At 49.3% G+C, this 20,592-nt stretch overlaps 1 protein-coding gene across 1 annotated transcript in view; it reads left to right on the top strand.

The window, feature by feature from the left end:
• Positions 1 to 227: 227 nt before the first annotated feature.
• KCTD3 (potassium channel tetramerization domain containing 3) overlaps positions 228 to 20,592 on the top strand; it is a 319,588-nt gene continuing 299,223 nt past the window's right edge. Inside the window, exon 1 of the mRNA XM_086927901.1 lies at positions 228 to 443. Within this exon, the coding sequence (XP_086784027.1) occupies positions 352 to 443 (92 nt within the window). The 5' untranslated portion in view covers positions 228 to 351. The remainder of the gene's footprint in view (positions 444 to 20,592) is intronic.

Here is a 20,592-nt window from a genome sequence, read left to right on the forward strand (position 1 = left end):
ATTGTTCCTTGAGAAATTCAAATTCAGCTGTACCCAGCCTTTGTCGAACGTATGTTTAAAGTGTGGATCTAACGAGTAAAAAGGACGTTTTTATTACTTCAGAAATTGTACATGACCAAAAAATGCCAATAACAGAGCCCCGAGTCCTCCTGTAAACTCCTCTCCCGCTGCTATGTGACTCCGGGCGCTCGCTCCCTCCTTCCCATGCCGCTATCCCGGCCCCGATCCCGCCCAGCGCCTCCTCCCTCCCTGCTCTCTCCATTCCTCGGCTCCGGGAGCTCAAGCGGCCGCAGCGGGCCGGGGCTGCTCCCGCGGCTGCTGCTGCAGCAGGAAGCGGACGGCGGGGAAGCCATGGCCGAGAACGGCGGCGCCGGGGCGGGAGGAGGAGGCTGCCTGGCCTCGGGCATCGGGGAGATCATCCAGCTGAACGTCGGGGGCACCAGGTAAGAAGCGGCGGGTGCTGCTTGGCCGAGGCGGGGCCGTCAGCGCTGCTGCAGCCGGGAGGAGGCTGCAGGAGCCCGGCTCTCTGGCTGGAAGGAGCCCGGGGACGCCGCTGGCTGCCCCGGCCGAGGCAGAGAAGGCACCGGAGGGGTAACGGGAGGGCGCCCTGCCCTGACAGCTGCTCATAAACACTGAGCAGCGGAATCACCAGCGGGACCGACACTGCGCGTATTGATCTGACCGCAAGGCTGGCCACCTCCGGGCGACGTGGACCCGAGCCAGGGACCGCTCCAGGGAGCGCTCTGCGTGACACGTTGTGGCGGACGCGGGCAGGGCCCCCGGAGGTCCACCAGCACCCCCGAGGGGTCAGAGCGCATCCATTATTCATTCTTGTTTACAACTGGTGAAAAAACATGGACGTGGGGTTTAATGGGGATGCTGACGTCTGACAGAAGTAACGGGCAGGTGACAACACCGAGCCAGCGCTCAAAGTGCAGTGGTGTGCCCCGGGGGCTGCTGGCAGCTATCCGGGCTTGGCACGAAGCTCCTCGTTTAGGCTCACACTTACCTTTAGCCTCCCACTACTATTCAGATGTCATCGGAGCAAAATGGATGTCCGCTGTATTGTAGCTTTTTTATAGCGCTTATGTGGGGCACTGAACCACTTATCCACATGGATAGCAGCCATAACGTGCAGTGTCGTTGGAAGGGTGTTGTTTATTTTTGAGGCTGCATGAGAAGTGTTTTTATGTGATATGCGAGGACCACAGAGGTGCGGGTATTGTGTTTTGGGAATTTATTTATTTATTTATTTATTTATTTATGCAATTTTATATAGCGCGGACTTTACCCGAAGGTGTCAGAGCGCTTCACATAAGGACCAATAATGAAATACAAGAACAAAATACAGATGCATACAATACGTTACATGGATCAAAAGTGACACTAGTGAGCAACCAAAAATACATGAGGTAGCAGTCGGTGCATTACATGAGAAAAAAAAGTGAATGGGTGCAGGTTACAAAGATGTACAAAAAACAAGTCGAAGAATAGTACTGCAATAAAAGGCAGACACTCCATCACAAGAACAAACGTTACGTAGGCAATGGAGGCACTTGTGCAAGTATCTAAAACAAACAAAATGTGTGAGGTAGCGAACAGTGTGTTATAAAACAAAAGTGACGTGTGCAAGTTCCAAAAGGGTACCATACACAGGTGATTAGGATATTACTAAACATTTAAACTATCAAAACACACTGGGGAGGAAGACCATACTCCTGGCCAAAAGACTTTCCAGTAATGGGAGGTCTTCCTTCAAACGAAGGCAAGGGTGTGAGTTAGACTTGGAGGTGTCTTTGGAGGAGGAGAACTTTAGCCTAACCATGTGTTGGCTGAAGGTATGTGAGAGCTACCCGTGCAAATTACAATTCTAATAAGGACTAGCCCGCTTAGCCACAGGGGAAACGGGGTGTTGTGTTCCCGTGTACCCTTTTATTTTACTTATTTATTTTTAAAGGCGGGGACGCTGTCTACTGCTGATTAAATATACCTCACGGAGGTAGAATGATGAGGAAGAACAGTCAAGGCTGGGAACTTGAGCAGAAAGCTGTCAATTAAGACCATCATGCATGCTATATCCACCACGTTAACGCCACAAATGTTATATATGCCTAAAGCAGTGCTTTAAATGGAAAGAAAATAAGTGCAGGTACTCACCAAAAATAAGCAGTGGACTGAGGGGTGGAGTTTTGGGCAGGGCAAGGGGCGGAGCTACTTCTAAACTTTCTAAGCTCTGTATGCAAAAAATATGCATGCATTGTAAGAATGTCTAACCATGTATACGGTACTCACCAATAAGTCCTTAATATTAACCAAAGTAACTTTTTTTAGCAACCTTATAATAATAAAAATATTGAGAGAAAAAAACAGCAAGTTTCCTTACGTTTGCCGGGTAGTGATGCAGGATCATGAATCACTAAACTATATGACAAAGATTTTAACTCGTGACCTGCAGCTAACACCATGATCCCTGCAGCAAAAACAGTAACCAACAGTGTTCTGTATAACAAAGAAATCTGTGATCAGCATGTTTCATGCTGTGCGTTACAGCAGGCACATTGATCCTCTATGCTATTTTATGTTCAGTCAAACCTTTTATTAGAAGAATGCACACAGATATTTCCAGCAAGTGCATTAACCACCAGAGTTATTAAAGTGCCACTGTCCCTGAGAATTTAGAGGATATGCAAAGATCTCTGTATCAAGTAATATTTTGAAATGCAGCATGTTGTGATGAGTTAAGCAAAGCAGAATACATTTATTATCCCATTTGTCTTGTTAAATTCTTTGCGGCAGATTTAAAAAAAATAATTACATTCAGACTTTGCTATTTGCGACTGCGCCCACTTTCTGCTGCAAACCCTTGGCATTTGCCTGATTAATAAAGCTAGAGTTAGCCTCATGAAAAGCTATTTTTAAAGTACATTTGCCTAGAGGTGTGTGAGCCACTTACAGGTCAAGTCAGGCTTGAACCAGATCCTGGGTTCTGGATCAACTCAAGGTTCTCTTGGAACTTCGATCCCAAAAAGAGCCAACATTTCATGTGGCTTCTGCCTGCTGCACTCCCTGTACCCTTATGCACAAAGATACTCATTTAGTGGCTGATATGTACAAAGTGAAACAAGAAAACCTGGGATATCTCCCTGCTTCACCACTTAACCAAACTCTGTGATCTTAGGCTAATATTTTCTTTCACAAATCTTCCTTTTTCTTCACTATACCTCAATATTGTATAATGTGACCTATTAATGTCAAAGTTGTACTATGCTAAAGAAATATGTTTGTTTTTAATTTTGAAGAGACTTTATCCTATTTTAAGTAATGTTTCTTGTATAATTTACATCGCAAACTGTTCCAGGGCTCGGCTCATGCTTCCCTTTGGAAGGCACCCTGCAGCGATACTTCTCCTCTCCTAAGTTCCAGAGAGGCACACGCAGCTCTTTTGGGTTTTTGAACCAGCTCAGCCCATGCTTCAGCTCGGTTTGAAAGGCACTTCATTTTATGCAGGACATGCAGAAGGTGCTTCCAAGGATGGAGCTCAGAAGCGCAGCACCAACCGCATCAAAGTCGGACCTTTATGAGTACCGGTACTCTCCTTGTCCGAGGGAAGGTCCCGGTACTCAAGGGGAGAAAATATAAAAGTGCAGGTACTCGGTACCGGTGAGGACCAGCCCATTAAAGCACTGGTCCAAAGTAACCAGCGTTATGAGTGAAACTCCATTAAACTCACACTCCACAAATCCGATTTTCCAACTTTATTCAGGATGAATAAACTTGGAAAATCGGGTATGTGGAGGGCTAGTTTACTGAAGTTTTACTACTAACGCCGGTTACTTGGACATTGTTAACGGGTCCTGCACCCGCTTACTCGCACCAGATTTGCCTCTGGTGGACGTGGCCGGATCTAGCTGTAGGATTTTTCCTTCTCTCTTTTGACACTTTCTATCCTAAAATATTGGTATTGAACGTATTTGTTATGCATTAGGCCATCTGACTTTTTTTTTTTTTTTTAAATATATTTTTATTGCAGGAATTAGCCAAAGTTACATGACAGATCAGCGACATAGCTTCAAAGGAAAAGAAAATCATCAGATCCCCCGTGAGGAGGTACTTCCCATACACAGCCATTCAGCCCACAACCCGAGGGTCGGGCGGCGTCTGCGATAAGATCGCATACGGGGATCTGGTAGTTTGCTGGGGTTGATCCAAATAAACGAGCAATCTTCATCTGCTTTTCTAAATCATCCTAAACCCCCCCCCCCTAACACCCTCCCAACCCAACGTCCCCCGGAGGAGCGGGGACTAACCACTTAACGTGAAAGGACTCAGAATGATAGTAAAATGAAATGAAAGCGATCTACGCACCCCCCTACCTCCAACTACCCCCCTCCCCCCGCCCAGTCCCGCCATCAGTGTGGTGTGTGTGTAAGACGAGCTTGTGGATGGAAACCTTAATCAACTGCGTGGAAACCAGTGTTATGGACACCTAATGGGACTCAGGTTGTGCTGCTTCATCACTCTCGGAATCGCTGGAAACGCTGTAATCTCGCAAGGCCTGCACTAAAGTCTCCCATTCCAGTGCAGCTTCTAGCGCCCTCTCATTCTGCTGTCGCCTCGCCAGCTGGTATCGCAAGGTGCTCTCCCCCGTAGCCCACTTCAGAAGTTCATTGTGCCATTTAGTGCCTGTTGGACCAACTCGTGCCTTCCAATGCCTGGTTATCTCTCTCTTTGCTAGAATGAGCCCGAGGTCAATAAACTTACTAGAGATCTTGTTTTTAGGGGTATGAGGGAACCAATGTAGGATCCCCACCGCCGCGTCAAAGGTCAGGGATCTCCCAGTGACCCTATTGAGGGTGTCCCCTATCAGGAGCCAGTAGGAAGATAGCGCTGGGCAGGACCACAGAATATGTATAAGGTCCGCAGCAGGAGATCGGCATCTGGGGCAAGCCGCCGTGTCTGAGGCGAAGTATTGTTGGATTTTCGCCGGAGTCAGGTAGGCCCTGTGAAGTACGTAAAAGTGAACCAATTGAAACCGGGCGTGGCGCGTGCCTTTCCAGGCACGACGCATTAGTTGTGCCCACGCTGTTTCCGGTATATCTTTCCCTATGTCGGCTTCCCACCGGTTCCGTAGTATGTTGAGCGGGGGCAATCCCTCATTGATTAATCTAGTATATAAACACGTGACCGCCTTGACCGTCCCCGAGGACATCATAACATATTGGCACACCGGTGATGTTGGCGGTTCCTCCATACCTCTCTTCCAGTGTGTCTGAATTGCTCGAATAACTGCTGTGTGAAGGAGGAAGTCGCCTCGGGGAACGTCAAAGCGGTCTAGAATCTCCTGGAAGGGCAGTAACACCCCATCTTCGTAGAGGTCTCCCACTAATTGCAACCCTGCATCTTCCCAGTGCCGTAGGCGCGACCAGTCACCACAGTGCGGCAAGTCAGTGATCATCCCCAACGGAATCTCTGGAGCATACAGGAGTTGCAGCTCCCCCCGGCCATGTGCACGATTCCAGCACAGCTGTATAGTCCGTTCCTCGAGCGTAAGGTCTTTCAGAGCTAAGCGCTGGCGTAATGTAATGTAGGAGATAATATGTCTGGGCATTCCCCTACCTCTCCCATCTTCCGGGCCCCGGAACTCTCTCGCTACCTCCTGAGTAAAGGTTTGCAATTGAGCCGCTAGATAGTATTTTTCGAAGTCCGGCACCGCTAGGCCGCCCTCCGCTTTTGATCTCATCAGGGTCTTGAGCGCCACCCTACGGCGGCCCGATCCCCAGAGGAACCCCACCAACATGCATTAGGCCATCTGACCTATGCGCTTTGCATATATAGAGACTCAAAACAACACATTTTGAATCTAAAATAAATACTTTAAACATTTCTGTTTGTCCAGACTAGAGTTTGGGAAACAGAAGAACAGACTTAGCAAGAATGTGGCCGGTTCAGATTTTGAGTTTTTTTTTTTTAACAACAAATTTTATTGGGTTATAATTCGAGAGGATGGGCAATAGCCCTACAGTGACCTGTAGGAGAGAAAGGATGATGTGCACACAAATAACCACATTTCTGCCATCAATCAACACCTGCCAAACATGCAGGTGAAACAATGCACAGACAGTTCAATCTCCATATTAGTGCATACGGCATAGTGACATCGATATTCATATACAAATGGCGCTGCATAGCCCGGTCAAGGTGAAGTAGAGAGTAATGTGCAATAAAGATCAAGGGGTCCGTATCCGGCAGGGGGGGAAGTTCGATTCCTCGATATGTCGTCCATTGGGTCCAGATCTTTCGGTGTTTTGCAGGGCATCCCCGGGCAAGGAACACAGCTATCTTGGGCCCCATACATCTGTCTAACTCAGTCTCCCATTTACCCAAGGTCTGGTGCGATGTTGCTGTCCACAGTTGTGCTATGTCCCTCATGGTAATAGTAGGAGCCAGAAACAGTAAGTGCTGCATGTACCTATTCCCCCAATGTCGTCAGTGCTGTGTAAGAGGAAGAGTCACTGGTCAAGTGAGAGCTCCCGCGATAGTACCTCATTCAGGCAGGACTGAATCCTGCGACAAAAGGGGTGCACCACCATACAGCTCCATACCGTGTGCAGAAATGTTCCCTCCTCCCGGTCCACCTCAGACATGTGGGGGACTGAATAACTCACATTCGCCAGAGCCAGTCCGGGTACAGTACGACCGGTGTAAGTATTTGAACTGTATTAGACGGTATCGCATGTAGACCGCCGAACCCCTCAGGCTAGCGATGGCTTCCGCCCAGTCATCATCAGTCAGGTCTGGGGTGTCGGCCTGCCACGCAAGTCGTGTCTTGTCAAGGGTAGTTGGTGTGTGGGTTGTCAGAGTCTGATATATTTGCCTGATCTTGTGGAGGCCAAGGTCGCCCATCAGCAGGCGGCCCTCCAGGGGGTGAAATTCCTGGGGGTCTCCAGTGTGCAAATCAGGGGGGTGAGTGCATGTCGAAGTTGAAGACATTTGTAGAATTGTGTTCTATGGAGGTCGAAATCAGCCTGTAGTTGTGGGAAGGATTTCAATGTGGTGCCCCCCAACACATCCCTGAGGGTCGAGATCCCCACCAGGTCCCACCCCCGGAACCCCTTCAGAGCGGCCACTGGGCAGAGGTATGTACCCTGCCACAGGGGGGCTTTCTGGGTGAGTTTCCCATTCCAGCCCATTTGTCGGACTTTACCCCGCCACAGCTGTATCACAACTCTACCTGCTGGCGGCACAAACTGTAGGTGTGTAGCACTGTATAAAAGATGAAGGAGGGGAACCCGCTCCATCACTGCGTGCTCTATCACGGTAGTAGTAGGTGGTGGCAGCTCCTACGATTCCGCTTAATGCTGAGGGCCAGACTGCGAGGCACTTGATTGTAATGACTAAGATTACTGTGTACTCTTCTGCTTTACTGATCGCCTAATTGCTCGTTTTGACTATTTTCACTTGCATTTTTAAATTAATTTTTAACAGTTCCAATTGCTGCTGCAACACCATTTTTGATTTCCCTTTCCTATCTGGAGCGAAGTGTGCTCCCCCTGCCCCGGTCCATCGTGGCTGCATTGCCGTTTGTGTGGAGGGCAGGGCGCCATCTTGGGTCAGTCCCGGAGCCCGACAGGACCAGAGGTTGCGGTCTAGCTGGAGAAGGGGCTAGACTATATCTTGGCTGACAGAACGAAGCACGAGGCGGTAGTATTAGGTGGTGGCAGCTCCTACGATTCCGCTGAACGCTGAGGGGCAGACTGCGAGGCACTTGATTGTAATGATTAAGATTACTGTGTACTCTTCTGCTTTACTGATCGCCTAATTGCTCATTTTTACTATGTTCACTCGCATTTTTAAATCAATTTTTAACAGTTCCAATTGCTGCTGCAACACCATTTTAGATTTCCCTTTCCTACCTGGTGCGAGGTGTGCTCCCCGTGCCCCGGTCCATCGCGGCTGCATTGCCGTTTGTGTGGAGGGCAGGGCGCCATCTTGGGTCAGTCCCGGAGCCTGACAGGAGCAGAGGTTGCGGTCTAGCTGGAGGAGGGGCTAGACAATATATTGCACATAATCTACCGGATGCGCCGCAGGCGCACCAAAGCCGCGCCAAAGGGAAGCCCGTCTGCGCCCGTCCGCACCTGGATCGCGCCAAGGGCCATATCCCTTGGCCCTCCGAGACCCCTAACTGGAGATAAGGTAATAACCTACACTAGCTCCCTACTCATGGATATTGGGAACACCACCTGCATTTCTCGATGCCCCTATTTTAATTCCGATTCCCTCTTTACCTTATTATCCACTCAGTGTCCCAACTGCTCCTATAAAATGATCCTACCTTTCCACCAACAAACGGATAACTTATCTATGGGAGCAAATGATTTCCAATACATTCAATGCTCGCTCATCAATGCTCGTTCACTTGTAAAACATAAATATGAAATCTTTGAAATGATAACTAGTCATAACATTGATCTCCTTTTTATAACAGAAACCTGGGCAGACCAAGCATCCGGCCCGGACTTCTGCATTGCCACCCCCGATGGCTACCAAGTAGTCACACAGGACAGATCCTCAAATAAAAAAGGTGGTGGTATAGCAATTATATATAGGAAAAAGTTTGTGACTAAAATAGAATCTATTGACTTCCCATTTACAGAAGCATTAACTTTCTCAATTATGCTTTCTCATTCTCAATCCTTTAAAGGAACCCTTCTCTATCGCCCACCTAATCCCCAGACTGAATTCCTTGCAGCTCTTAACAGCTTATTAGAACCTATATCCACTACTCCTGATTACACTATATTAGGAGACTTTAATTTCCATTTAGAAACCACCACTGACAAAGACTCCTTAGTTTTAACCTCGGACCTTCTATCAGCAGGTCTTCGACAATTGATTACAGTACCCACTCCTCAAGCGGGACACACCCTTGATGGTTTATTTACCAATAACTCCCATATTGCTTCTTCAACAGTTATACCAATATCCTGGACAGATCACTCGGCAGTTATGTTTACCATCATGACAACTAATCACAAAAACTCACATGTCACTTCTCGCTCCCCTGTTCAATTTTGAGACTGGAAGAACATCGATGTCTCGACCCTACAGACAACCCTTTCATCCACTCAACCGGATGACATAACAAACCCACATAGAGCCTCCAACAACTATTGTCGTTGGCTACATAATGCCTTTACTACTTTAGCACCTTCTAAGAACATGTTGCCCAACCGTACTTCACCATCTGCCCCCTGGTTCTCAGAAACCCTTAGACTGGAAAGGCAATGTTGTAGAAATTTAGAAAGGCGATGGCGCAAACATTATGATAACAATGATAGAGCTGGGTATAAAAAAGAACTTGCCACATATAGAAAGCTTCTAATCACAGAAAAAAGCAACTTCTATCTTACACAAATAGAATCAGCTCAAATTTCCGCCAAACAACTTTATCAAGTAGTAACAAAACTATCTATTCCACCGGCAAGTGCAACCACAGAACCTTCCCAAAATCTATGTAATTCCCTGGCTGACTTTTTCAAGGAAAAGGTCAATGACATCTATTCCAACTTTGCATCCAAGGCTGTCACTGATCATCCTAGTCACTACCCTAGCCCCAGCTCCTCCTCCGTCTCTTTTCGCAAATTTAGTCAAATCTCCCCGACACAGGCAGCACAACTAATAGCAACCACTAAATCAGGATCCCCCCTCGACCCATGCCCACCTTCCATACTCTAGTCTGTCTCTAACCTTATAGGACCTGCTCTTACTAAAATATGTAACTCCATGTTCCTCCCAGGTTCCTATCCATCCATTTGGAAAAAAGCCATCATTAAGCCCTTATTAAAAAAAAAACAATCTTGATCCCGCAGAACCTAAAAGCTACAGACCGATCGCTTCTCTTCCCTTCCAAAATATTCGAAAAAATCATGAATATCCAGTTGTCTCATTATATTGACCAGAACAATCTCCTGGATGACACCCAATTTAGGTTTAGGAAGGGTCATGGGACAGAAACGGCACTCATAAAGGCATCGGACGAAATCAGAATGATCATCGATCAAGGCGGCGCGGCAGTCCTGATATTATTGGACTTGTCCGCAGCCTTTGACACGGTCGATCATGCCATTTTGATCGACCGTGTATCCTCTAGTAGCCACCAGTCAAACTTGGTGGCTACTACCAGCATGGTGGCCTTCTGATCTGGGTCCCCCTCCACTACCTGTTACCAAGGTCAGGAACGTAGGGGTAATATTTGACGACAAGCCATCTTTTGTCAGCCATGCAAATGCTGTTGTCTCCTCCTCTTTTTACACCCTTAGAATGGTTAGAAAACTCCTGCCTTTTCTTCCTCCCAGTGCTGGCAAGACCCTCATGTGTACCTTAGTACTATCTAAGGTTGATTACTGCAATTGACTTCTATTAAATGCACATGAGAAAGTCCTTAATAAAATGCAGTTAATCCAGAACGCGGCAGCAAGAATTCTGACCCGCACCCCAATGTTCACCTCAATATCTCCCATCATTCGTCAACTTCACTGGCTCCCGGTCAGAAGCCGCACTAAATTCAAGGCTCTGTGCATTGCTTATAAAGCAATGATCAATATAGGGCCGGAGTTCTTAAAAAAAGCTTTGCGCATATATACTCCCAAAAGATCCCCACGCTCATCCACGGCGCACCTGCTCCCAATCCTGCGTACAAAAAAAGTGGCCTGGGGACACAGACGATTCATAGTGGGGGTATCCAGATTGTGGAATACTCTCCCCCTCCATATTAAAAACAGTCCATCCTTGATGTTATTCCGAAAACCGATAAAAACATGGCTCTTCAACCAGTAAGACCATCTAGCGTCTCTTCAGCCACTTTCAGCGCAGAGACACCCCAGGGTATTTGCGCGCTATATAAATCGTATAAATAAATAAATAAAATAAATAAATATGCCGGATCCGTGAGGGAGTTATACCACCATTCATTCACCACGAGTATGTGAGACACTACATAATATGAGTAAAAGTCCGCAGCTGCAATCCCCCCACAATTTGTAGATTGCGCACAGGTGCGGAGAGCAACTCTAACTTCATCACCATTCCAGAGAAAAGTATTTTGTATGGTGGCAACTTCTGCGAACGAGGAGCGTGGAATAGGGTATGTGAAGTTTTGAAGGCGATACAAGACCCGGGGCAGCGACACCATCTTAAAGATGGCTGAGTGCCTGTATAGGGAGAGTGGAAGAGAAGACCATATTGCTGTTTCGCCATTGAGACTTGTTAGCAGTGGCGTGATATTATGTGCCCAGGAAACTTTGGGGCACGGGAACACGAAAATGCTGAGCTATTTGAAACCATCCGTTGCCCGGGAGAGTTGTGAGGTCCACGCATCGCGACCCTGGTGTTAGCACACTGGAAATAGAATAGATCTGGTGGGATTTGTGTGTAGGCCTGTAGTTCCTCCAAACACTCTTGAGGATTTCTAATATGCGGGGCCCAGAGTACCAGGGATCAGTTATGAAAAAGAGGACATCGTCCGCATATAACGCGATGCAGTCCGATCTCGACCGTGACCAGTCAAAAAGCCCGGAGTACCGGGTCCCTTCTGACCCACAACGCTAAGGGCTCAATTGCAAGGGCAAAAAATAATGGGGACAGGGGGCAGCCCTGTTGAGTACCTCTTTGGATAGGGAAGGGGTGGGAGCGATAACCCGCGATGCATACAGACGATGCCATCAGGTCGGTGTATAACAGGCGTACATACGCCAGGAAGCGCGGCCCAGAGTTGATCGCCCCGAGCAATTTGAAAAGAGTCACCGAGCTCAGCAAGTCAAACGCTTTGTCAATATCGGTGAGGAGCATGGCGGCCGGCCGACCGAGTGCTGGGGTTGCCGCCATAGCGTTATGTACTCTCCCGATATTGTGGCAAGTGGCTCTTTGCAGCATCAAACCTGACTGATCGAGGTGTACCAGATCCATTACACATGCATGCAGGCGATCGGCAAGGACTTTTCCCAACAATTTGGGTTCGAAGTTAATAAGGGAGATGGGGCGGTAGGAGGAGGGGTCGTCTGGAGGGCGGCGGGGCTTGAGAAATAACACCATTTTTTTTGCGTGTCGCCAATCCCGGGGCAGAATGGTAGGTTCCGTGGCCTCCTAACAAATGGGGCCCCAAGAGGTATATGTTCGGCCGTAGATATTCCATAGGGAATCCATTAGGGCCAGGGGTGTGTCCGGGGTGAAGCGCGGTGAGGGCACCAGTCAGTTCATCCACTGTAATTGGGGCTTCCAATTGCTCTCGTAGATGACCAAGGAGCCGCGGAATGTCAGCGAGGAATTTCACTATGAGTTCGGCCGAGATATGTTCATGTCGTGCATAGAGCGTTGAGAAGTGTCTCGCGAATTCCTCAGCAACACCCTCCAGGGATGTGTGCAAGGACCCATCAATGCCCCGAATAGTGGGTACGACCGCCGGGGGAGTATCTGCTTGGCAGAGCCAATGGAGCATCCTGCTGGACTTGTTGCCACATTGATAAACCTGATGTTGTGAGGCTTCCCAGATCTCTTTGGCCTCGCCCATGAGTAATTGCGTAGTTCCTGTTGCACCTGTATCAGGTTTTGCTGTATAGTAGGGCTAGGGTCCGAGTTAAGCTGCGAAGCCAGCGTCGTCTGGCGTAACTCTAAAGCCTTTAGTTGCTCCAGCCATGCATGTTTTTCTTTGGTGCGATAACTGATTTCAGTACCCCGAATTGTTAGCTTTAGGGCCTTACATAAAATAGACTGAGAAGGGGCAGAGCAACCATTATCGTCCAGGTAGGTGTGATCGCCATGTGAAGCATATTCTGATAAGCAGGGCACCGCAGATGCCAGGGAGACATGCACCAGCGGAAGGGGGGTTCCCAGGAGCATGTGTGGAATTGCAAGGTAACCGGAGAGTGGTTGTAGAGCCCACGGGGCAGATGTGTTACCTGTGAGAATCGGTGAAGAAACACCCGAGGGGCAAAGAAATAGTCTAAACGGGACTGCGACCCATGTACTGCGGACAAATATGTGTAGCTATGTTCTGCAGGGTGATATTCTCGCCAGACGTCAGCCAACCCAAGGTGGAGACCAATATATGCAATTTTGTGGTGCCCGGTAGTAGTGGGCTGTGTGCACTGTGTTGTCAGTCCAGTGACCCCATTGTATCGTTCCAGTCACCCCCTAGCAGGGTCAAGCCTTCAGGTATGTTCCCCCCAGACTCCTGAGATCTTATCAATAAAGGCTGTCCGTAGGGTGGGAGGGGCGTAGATACTGCCTATGGTGACCCGTTCCCCGTACAGCGTGCCTGTGACAAAGAGGAATTGACCTCCATGATCAGCCTTGTGTACTATGTGCTGAAACTGGACCATGAGATGTATTAAAATAGCCACCCTCCTGGAAGCCCTGATAAACCCTTCATGATAAACATGATAAAAGCCGAAGCGGGCCAGACATGGGGCTTTGGTACTTAGGAGGTGGGTCTCTTGTAAAAGTAGAATATCTGCCCCATACCTCTTTGCCTGACGCAAAACGGCACCCCTTTTCACTTTGTTTAGTAGGCCCCTGACGTTCCATGAGACTACTGTAAGGTCTCCAAAAGGGGTTACATCACCTAGCACCATTTCCCCTTGATTTAAAAACAATTGCAGAGGAGAGATCAAAACCGAAATGGCCTGTTTGCATATAACATAAAAACACTAACATACTAAGACTACGTTCCCTTAAACCCCCCCCCCCCCACCTTACACTGCCAAGAATTAGGAGCATCTGTCGCGGTGTGAGGCACACAAGGCTCCCAACAGAGGAACCCCGCGCCCCCACATCAAAAAGACCCTACCCACCCTAGAAACATGAGAACAAGAGGGGCACAATAAGTCTGTCGCTCAGCAGTCCCATGGCACAGCCCCCATGCCCACCTAGAGAAAACTTTGTATATAGAGGCTTAGTAAACAATTATCACTGTCAAATTGCTGTTGGTCACCTGTGCTGCTCCAAAATGTTCAGGGGGGCTGCTCCAAGCTTGCTGACATCCTGTCCGATCCTGAACCCCGTTGTTTCTTGGATTTGGTTCTCTGTGGCCGTTGGCTTCGCGAGCTCTGTGAAGAATCTGATCTACTAATGGTGGTGAACCCGACCGGAGCTGGGGGCGCTCATCTGTCCAAGCGAAGACGGCCTCAGGAGTGCCAAAGAAAAACGACTTGGAGTTGTAGATCACTCGCATCCTAGCTGGATATAGCAGCGTGTATTGTATATTTAAGTCTCGAAGCCAGTGCCTTGCCGCAGTGAAAGACTGGCGCTGCTGTTGGACCAGGCAGGTGTAATCCGGAAACACCATGATGGAGCTGGACTCATGTTGGATACTGTCCTTATGAGTTGTGGCATAATGCAAAATTGCATCTCTGTCAGCATAGTTCAGGATTTTGGCGACTACCGGCCTAGGAGCCGCACCTGGGGGAGGTTTTTGTGTCAGGGCCCAATGAGCCTGCTCCACCACAAAGGCAGAGGACAGGAAATCTTTCAGCAGGAGGTCTGTGAGCCACCGAGTGATGAAGACTCCGCATCCTCCGCATCCTCCACCCTGGAAGCCAGCTCCTGCGACACCACGGTGAGTTTGTTCATCTTTGTTTGGAGGGTGGCAACTGTATCTTCCACTGTTGAGACCCTCATTTCTGCCTCCATGATATGATGCTCTATACCGTTATAACATGCCTGTGCATGCTCATGATGCTCTATACCGCTATAACATGCCTGTGCATGCTCACGTTCAATAAGAATTAAAATCTCTCAAAATAGCACATAGACTAATTCATGATTCTGATGATGATAAAGTTCAAGTTCAAGTTCAAGTTTAAAATTTGTATAGAGCACTACTCACCCAGAGGGTCTCAAGGTGCTTGAGGGAGGAGGGTACATTACTTATCGAATATCCAAGTTTTTAGTTGTTTCTGAAGGAGAGGTGGTTCTGTGTAAGGCGGAGGTGGGAGGGGAGAGAATTTCAGGTCTTGGCCGCTAAGTAGGAGAAGGATCTTCCCCCCATGGAGGATCTTTTGATGCGTGGAATTGCGGCGAGGGCTTGATTGGACGATCGTAGTTGGCGGGTGGGGGTCTAAAAGGACAGGCGCGTGTTGAGGTATTCGGGTCCTAGGTCGTAGAGGGCTTTGTGAGCGTGGGTGAGGAGACGGAACATTATTCTCTTGTTGACGGGGAGCCAGTGGAGGTCTTTCAGGTGACCGGAAATGTGAGCTTGGCAGGGGATGTCTAGGATGAGTCTGGCTGACACACCGCAAAATTACCATTCACCTGTAGAAAGATAAATTCCAACGTACATGTGCAGTGTTTTCACATGAGTGCTGTGTTCTCACCTACAGTCTGGCACCTTAAATCAGGGTATAATATAAAAAATAATAATAATTTGGCTATTCATCATATCTCTCCATTATGTCTTGGGACTGTTTTCTTGGCCACCTGATCCGCTGCATATGTGTTTTGGCCAAAGTGAAGCCAAATCACCTTATCAACAAAAGTCTGCTGCGGCTTGGATCACAAATGCACTGATCCTGGTGCTGCTCTGTCTCCAGTCAAGGCTGTGTGTGTGCACAGATCTGATCAACATATTGGAGGGTATGAGAGTTATCAACAGGAAGGACACTGCTGGCAATAGGCCACCCGAGATGATTAGTTAAGTGTACCATGTTGCCTGAAGGGGTAAGACCCCAATAAACTAAGCATATTTGACTGTGGCATGCAAAAAAACTGCAACTAGATCTGATCATGCTACAACTTAATTCAATAGAAGGGAAACATAGAGCTAAAGGAATTATCTGGGAGTAGAGAGGGAGCAGGGAAGGGATAGCTCCTCTAGGGGGACTGCACTCAAAGGCAGTAACTTGTGTAATCACTGAATTGAGTGGTGATTAGTGAAATTGTGTGATTAAAGTACTTGTATTCTTTTAAAGGCAAGCACTGGGCTACACATTAAGATTATGTTATCTGATGGTTGATTGATGTGTGCTGAGCAAAAGCACTTATACACTTTCTTCCTGAGAAGCCTGTGACTGACTGCCCTGGATACTCTGAGAGTTAAGCGTGGGAAGGGTTGTAGTTAGCCCAAGACATAGATAAATGGGCCCAAAACATTAATGGGAAATAAACTCAGCTTCCATGGTTGTGCCGCAGTAGTCCCTGCCTGCCCCAATGTCCCTGACAGGTGTCAGACACCCTGCATCAAGCCATTTAGTAGTTTTTAGGTAGAGACAGTCACTTGGTGTCTGCTAAAAAGGCCACTGCTGCATAACTAAAGCAGCCCGTCTCCATTCTTCCTCATCTTACTGTTTAATAACAAATCCAAAGTTTGGAGATGCCATGAATATACTTTGCCAAACTAGGAAGGGTGTCCCTTAACCTTCATTTTGTGTCCGCATTTAACAGGGCCTATTAGCCATGTAACAGCATTAAGCAGGGACTCAAGCCATATAGACTCTTGCTGCAGACAACACTCATTCAGGGATGTCAGCGCAGGGTCTAGGCAGATCATGGTAGAAGAAATGTAACTGAATGGGAGTGTTGGACTTGGCCCTTCTGGCAGGTTCACCCCTAGACTTTTTGCCTTATGTGTGACCCTGTGTCAGTGATTTTTGGGTCTCTGCGCACTTTCCCCTGAGTCCCAGAGTGAAAGTGCGTGCGTGTAGTATGGCTGGCCTGCCCTCCCATAGGAATGCATGGGGAATGTGTGTGTCCCTGGTAGTTCCTGATGCGTGGGGAGTGCAGGCTCGAGTTTAGTATGTGTAAACTCGTGAGAGTGAATGCTGCGAGATGGTGTCTGCGGCATGTATGTGTCTAGAAGGGAAGTGCTACTTCTGGACATTGAGATATGTGTGCATGTGCTGTGAGGGTGCTGGAGCGTGATTGGCTGGAGCTGGCTGGCATGCCAGGCTCCAGGAAGTCTAGATGGGTTTGCCCGGTGGTGAGTGGGAGATTAGCATGAGTGATGTGTGGGAGGAGTGTACCTGTGTCCTGGATGGGCTGGGTTTTCCCCACACAATGCTGGCTCCGCCCCCCTGTGGTGTGTCTAACGACCCTAGCCTCCCCAGTGAATGAAATGGGTGGTTGGGCCATCAAGAGTGCTCCAGAACCAGCTGCGACTGGTTTTCCCCCCACCCTGCACCTTGAAACAAAGGATTTTACAGTATAAAGAAGGGGCTGTGTCCCCTTAGAAAATGTTCTACTTTTGGATCCTGCCAGAGGGGGCTGTTGCTGCTGCTGGGCCAGAGGACCGCCACTTGGGGAGTCTCCCTGCCTGGAGACCCAGTGTGCTGGCTCTGGGCCCAGCCTTGCCCCCCTGCCCCTTGAAAGGACTTTTGCTGGACTTGTTGGCCCCTAGCGCCTGGGAGCGCTTTTGATTGCTGTTTAGCGCTTAAGAGCGCTTTATTTTGCTTGCAGCGCTTGGGAGCGCTGTGGTCACCCCTCTAGCGCTGGGAGCGCTTTGTCTGCATAGGCCGGTGCCCACCCGGCATTGTCCGCCCCAAGCGAGTGCCACCTCGCTTATTTTTGATTAATTTGCCCCCTGGCAGGTGCCCACCCTGCCAGGGACCTTGCCGCTATCTTTTAAGTTTACCTCGAGGGAGCCCACTCCTCGGTAAACTCACCCCCCGCCTAGAAGCGCCGGAGACGGGCCGCCGCGCTGCCCACGACGACCCGGAAGTGTTCCTGCCGGTCGGCCAATCAGAGAGCGGGCCGACCGGAAGTCCCGCCCCGCAGCCGCGACCCGGAAGTCAGGCCGGCCGGGGGCAGGACAGAGAAGCAACCGGAAGCGGACGGGAGGCCACCCCGCGCTCCGGTGAGGGGGGAAGCCGGCGTCTTTCGTTTTCCCCCTCCCAGGCTCCCAAAGCCAGGAAGAGCCCAGGAGAAAGAGAGGGGAGAAGTGTGCAGGGAGCCCCGAGGAGCGGGAGCTCTCGTTAAGCAGCCGCCCACCGCAGGAGAACCCGGTGAGTGCAGGTGCTTGCGAAGAGGAGAGGGGGGCATCGGGACACATTGCCGGTGTCCGCCCCGCCCCCTCTCTGTAGCGCGACCACCGGGGGCATTGCATTGTCGCTTGAGCCCCGAGAGGCTCCACCAGTCTGGGGGCAGTTCCGTTAAGTGCAGAGTCCCCCGTGAGGGACTCCAACGCCCCACATTTTGTGCCTAGAGCCATGAGAGAGGCTCTAGGCGCGCCAAGTGTTCCTGGGTCCCCCGTGAGGGACCCCACAGCCCAGTGAGGCTGCACCTTTGCTTAGAGAGTCCAGAGAGGCTCTGGGGGCATTTGCATGGTTTAGAGCGCTGAGGCTCTTTGTGCCATTCCCTCGTTTTGGAGCCCAGAGAGGCTCATTGCCCATTCTTGCGAAGAGCCTGAGAGAGGCTCAGGGCACCATTCCTTGTCCAGGAGCCCAGAGAGGCTCCGCAGTGCCACAGTGGTGGTTCTTGAGCCCAGAGATGCTCCAACGTTGCCCTAACTTTCCCTGCACCAGTTGCCCAGCACTTTGTGGGCAACTGCTACGTTTAGGCCCTGACATTGGGACACAGGGACTGTCACAGGTGGTGACTGATATTAGTGTTGCGCAATGTTATTGCTACACCTCTGAATGTTAATGCATCATGTGTTTTGTTTTTACACCCCTACAGGTATTGTGATGTGTAGGTGGTTGTTTTCTCCCTAGTACAGGTGGTGCTAGTGAGGTCCTGTTACCAGTGATTACTGGTTGTGTGCTCTATGTTTATATTGTGTGCTACACTGATTTTACTTTCTAAAGTGCTATTTCTGAAAGTATTGCTTCTAAAAGTGCTGATACCCTTGACAGTGGTCCAAGTGGCCCTGTCCTGTACAAATATCCCTTGTAAATTCCGCCCGTGCCTGTTGGCACAGTGTAACAAGATGTGTGTTTTATCTGATGTATATTTATTATAATACAAAGGCTATTTTTATATAACCTTGTGTGGAGTTTTCCTTTGTGGTGGGCCTTTGGTTGTTGTTGCTGGGGTGCGTGCGCAAATACTTAACTTACATCGCCTCCAAGTTTAGCCTTGCTGCTCGCGCCACGTTACCTAGAGGGCGAGTAGGGGTTATCTTGGCGTGTAACTCCCTTGCTCTGACTTGGGAGTGGTGGTCTCTGACTGACTTTGGCGAAAGCCCTGGCCAGCCGGGGATCCCATTTCCAACATTGGCGGCAAGCGGTGAGGATAAGGATTTGTGTTTGCGTTGTACCACAGTAGCGGCTGGCCACACTTCAAAGCTCTACATTGTTAGATAACCACATTTTGGGGATTATTGTGTTTTTGGTGAAATTCCATTGTTTCTTCTCCTGAAGAGTGTCATTTGATAATTGTGTTCAGTACATTTGTCCCCCGCCCTGCTTCCAGAGTTTGGTACCTGTGTCACATGTGGTCAGGTTGAGAAGTCAGGGGTGGTAGAAACTGCCTTACCGATCCGAGGGGAGGGTGTGTGTGGATGAATGGTGTGTTTCCCTGCACGCATGAGTGAGTTCTTTTTTTAAGGAGAGTGTGGAAGTTTTTGAATCGTGTACTTTTACTTCAGATTGCTAGGTCCCTTGTGTTGCATGTGTCTGTGAGCATCCTGTCAAGATGGAATCTCCTTTTAACCTTTGTGGCCTGTTTAAGTACAGTGTGCATGAGTTGGTACGGTTATGTAAGGAGAGAGACATCCCAGTGAGTGAGTCAGACACCCAGTCCAAGCTTAGGGATAACATGATCCTGTGGCAGAAGAGTGACTGGGAGCGTGAGCACAGTGAGAGGGAGAGGGCCCGGACCGCACACCATGAGGGTGGTGGGTCTGAGGGGAGCCCTGAAGAGTCTGATGTGGAGAGTGAGTTTGACAGTGGATGGGCGCCAGCAGAGAGCGAGTACCCCCTAGATAGGGAGTCCCTTGCTGGGTCCAGTGTCAGATGTAGCCCCCCATCCCTTTCCCTGTCCCCAGAGGAGTGGGTGGATAGGAGAGAAGAGAGCGAGCACCAGCTGGCCATGGAGAAGCTCAGGTTAGAGCATGCCAGAGAGATGGCGCAGCTGGGTGTGAATGAGCGGACTGCAGAGGCTGAGAGGGCCTTGGCCAGGGAGAAGATAGCCCTAGAGTGTAGGTTATCCCCTGACCGCAGTCATAATTTTCTGGATCCCCCAGGGAGGGTTGAGTCCAGTGGTGGCAGCTATTTGAATCTCAGTCTAGAAATTCCCAGTTCCCAGAGTATGGTTCCTGTTTCCCCAGAGGAGGAGAATAGGTTGAGGTTTAGGAACCTTAGGAAACCGTCTCACCAGTCTTGGGTAGACTTTGAGGATGACTGTTGTGGAGCCCTGTGTGATTGGGTACGGGAGCCCACGAAATGTGATTGGGACATATTGTTTGATATGTTTCTCAGAGAGCAGTTGCTCAGTGTTGTTTATCCAGGATTGCGCTAACACCTAGTAGGGTGTGGATTGTCTGAACCATACGAGCTTGCAGAGGAAGCAGACCGCTGGGAGAGGGCCAGAGGTTCTTTAGAGTCCCTAGTGAGTGAGTCCAACAGTAGTGGTATAGGTATCTTCCAGCCCAGCGTGGTGGAAGAG

This window comes from Lissotriton vulgaris, chromosome 6, assembly GCF_964263255.1.
Source record: "Lissotriton vulgaris chromosome 6, aLisVul1.2, whole genome shotgun sequence".
NCBI classification, from domain to species: domain Eukaryota; kingdom Metazoa; phylum Chordata; class Amphibia; order Caudata; family Salamandridae; genus Lissotriton; species Lissotriton vulgaris.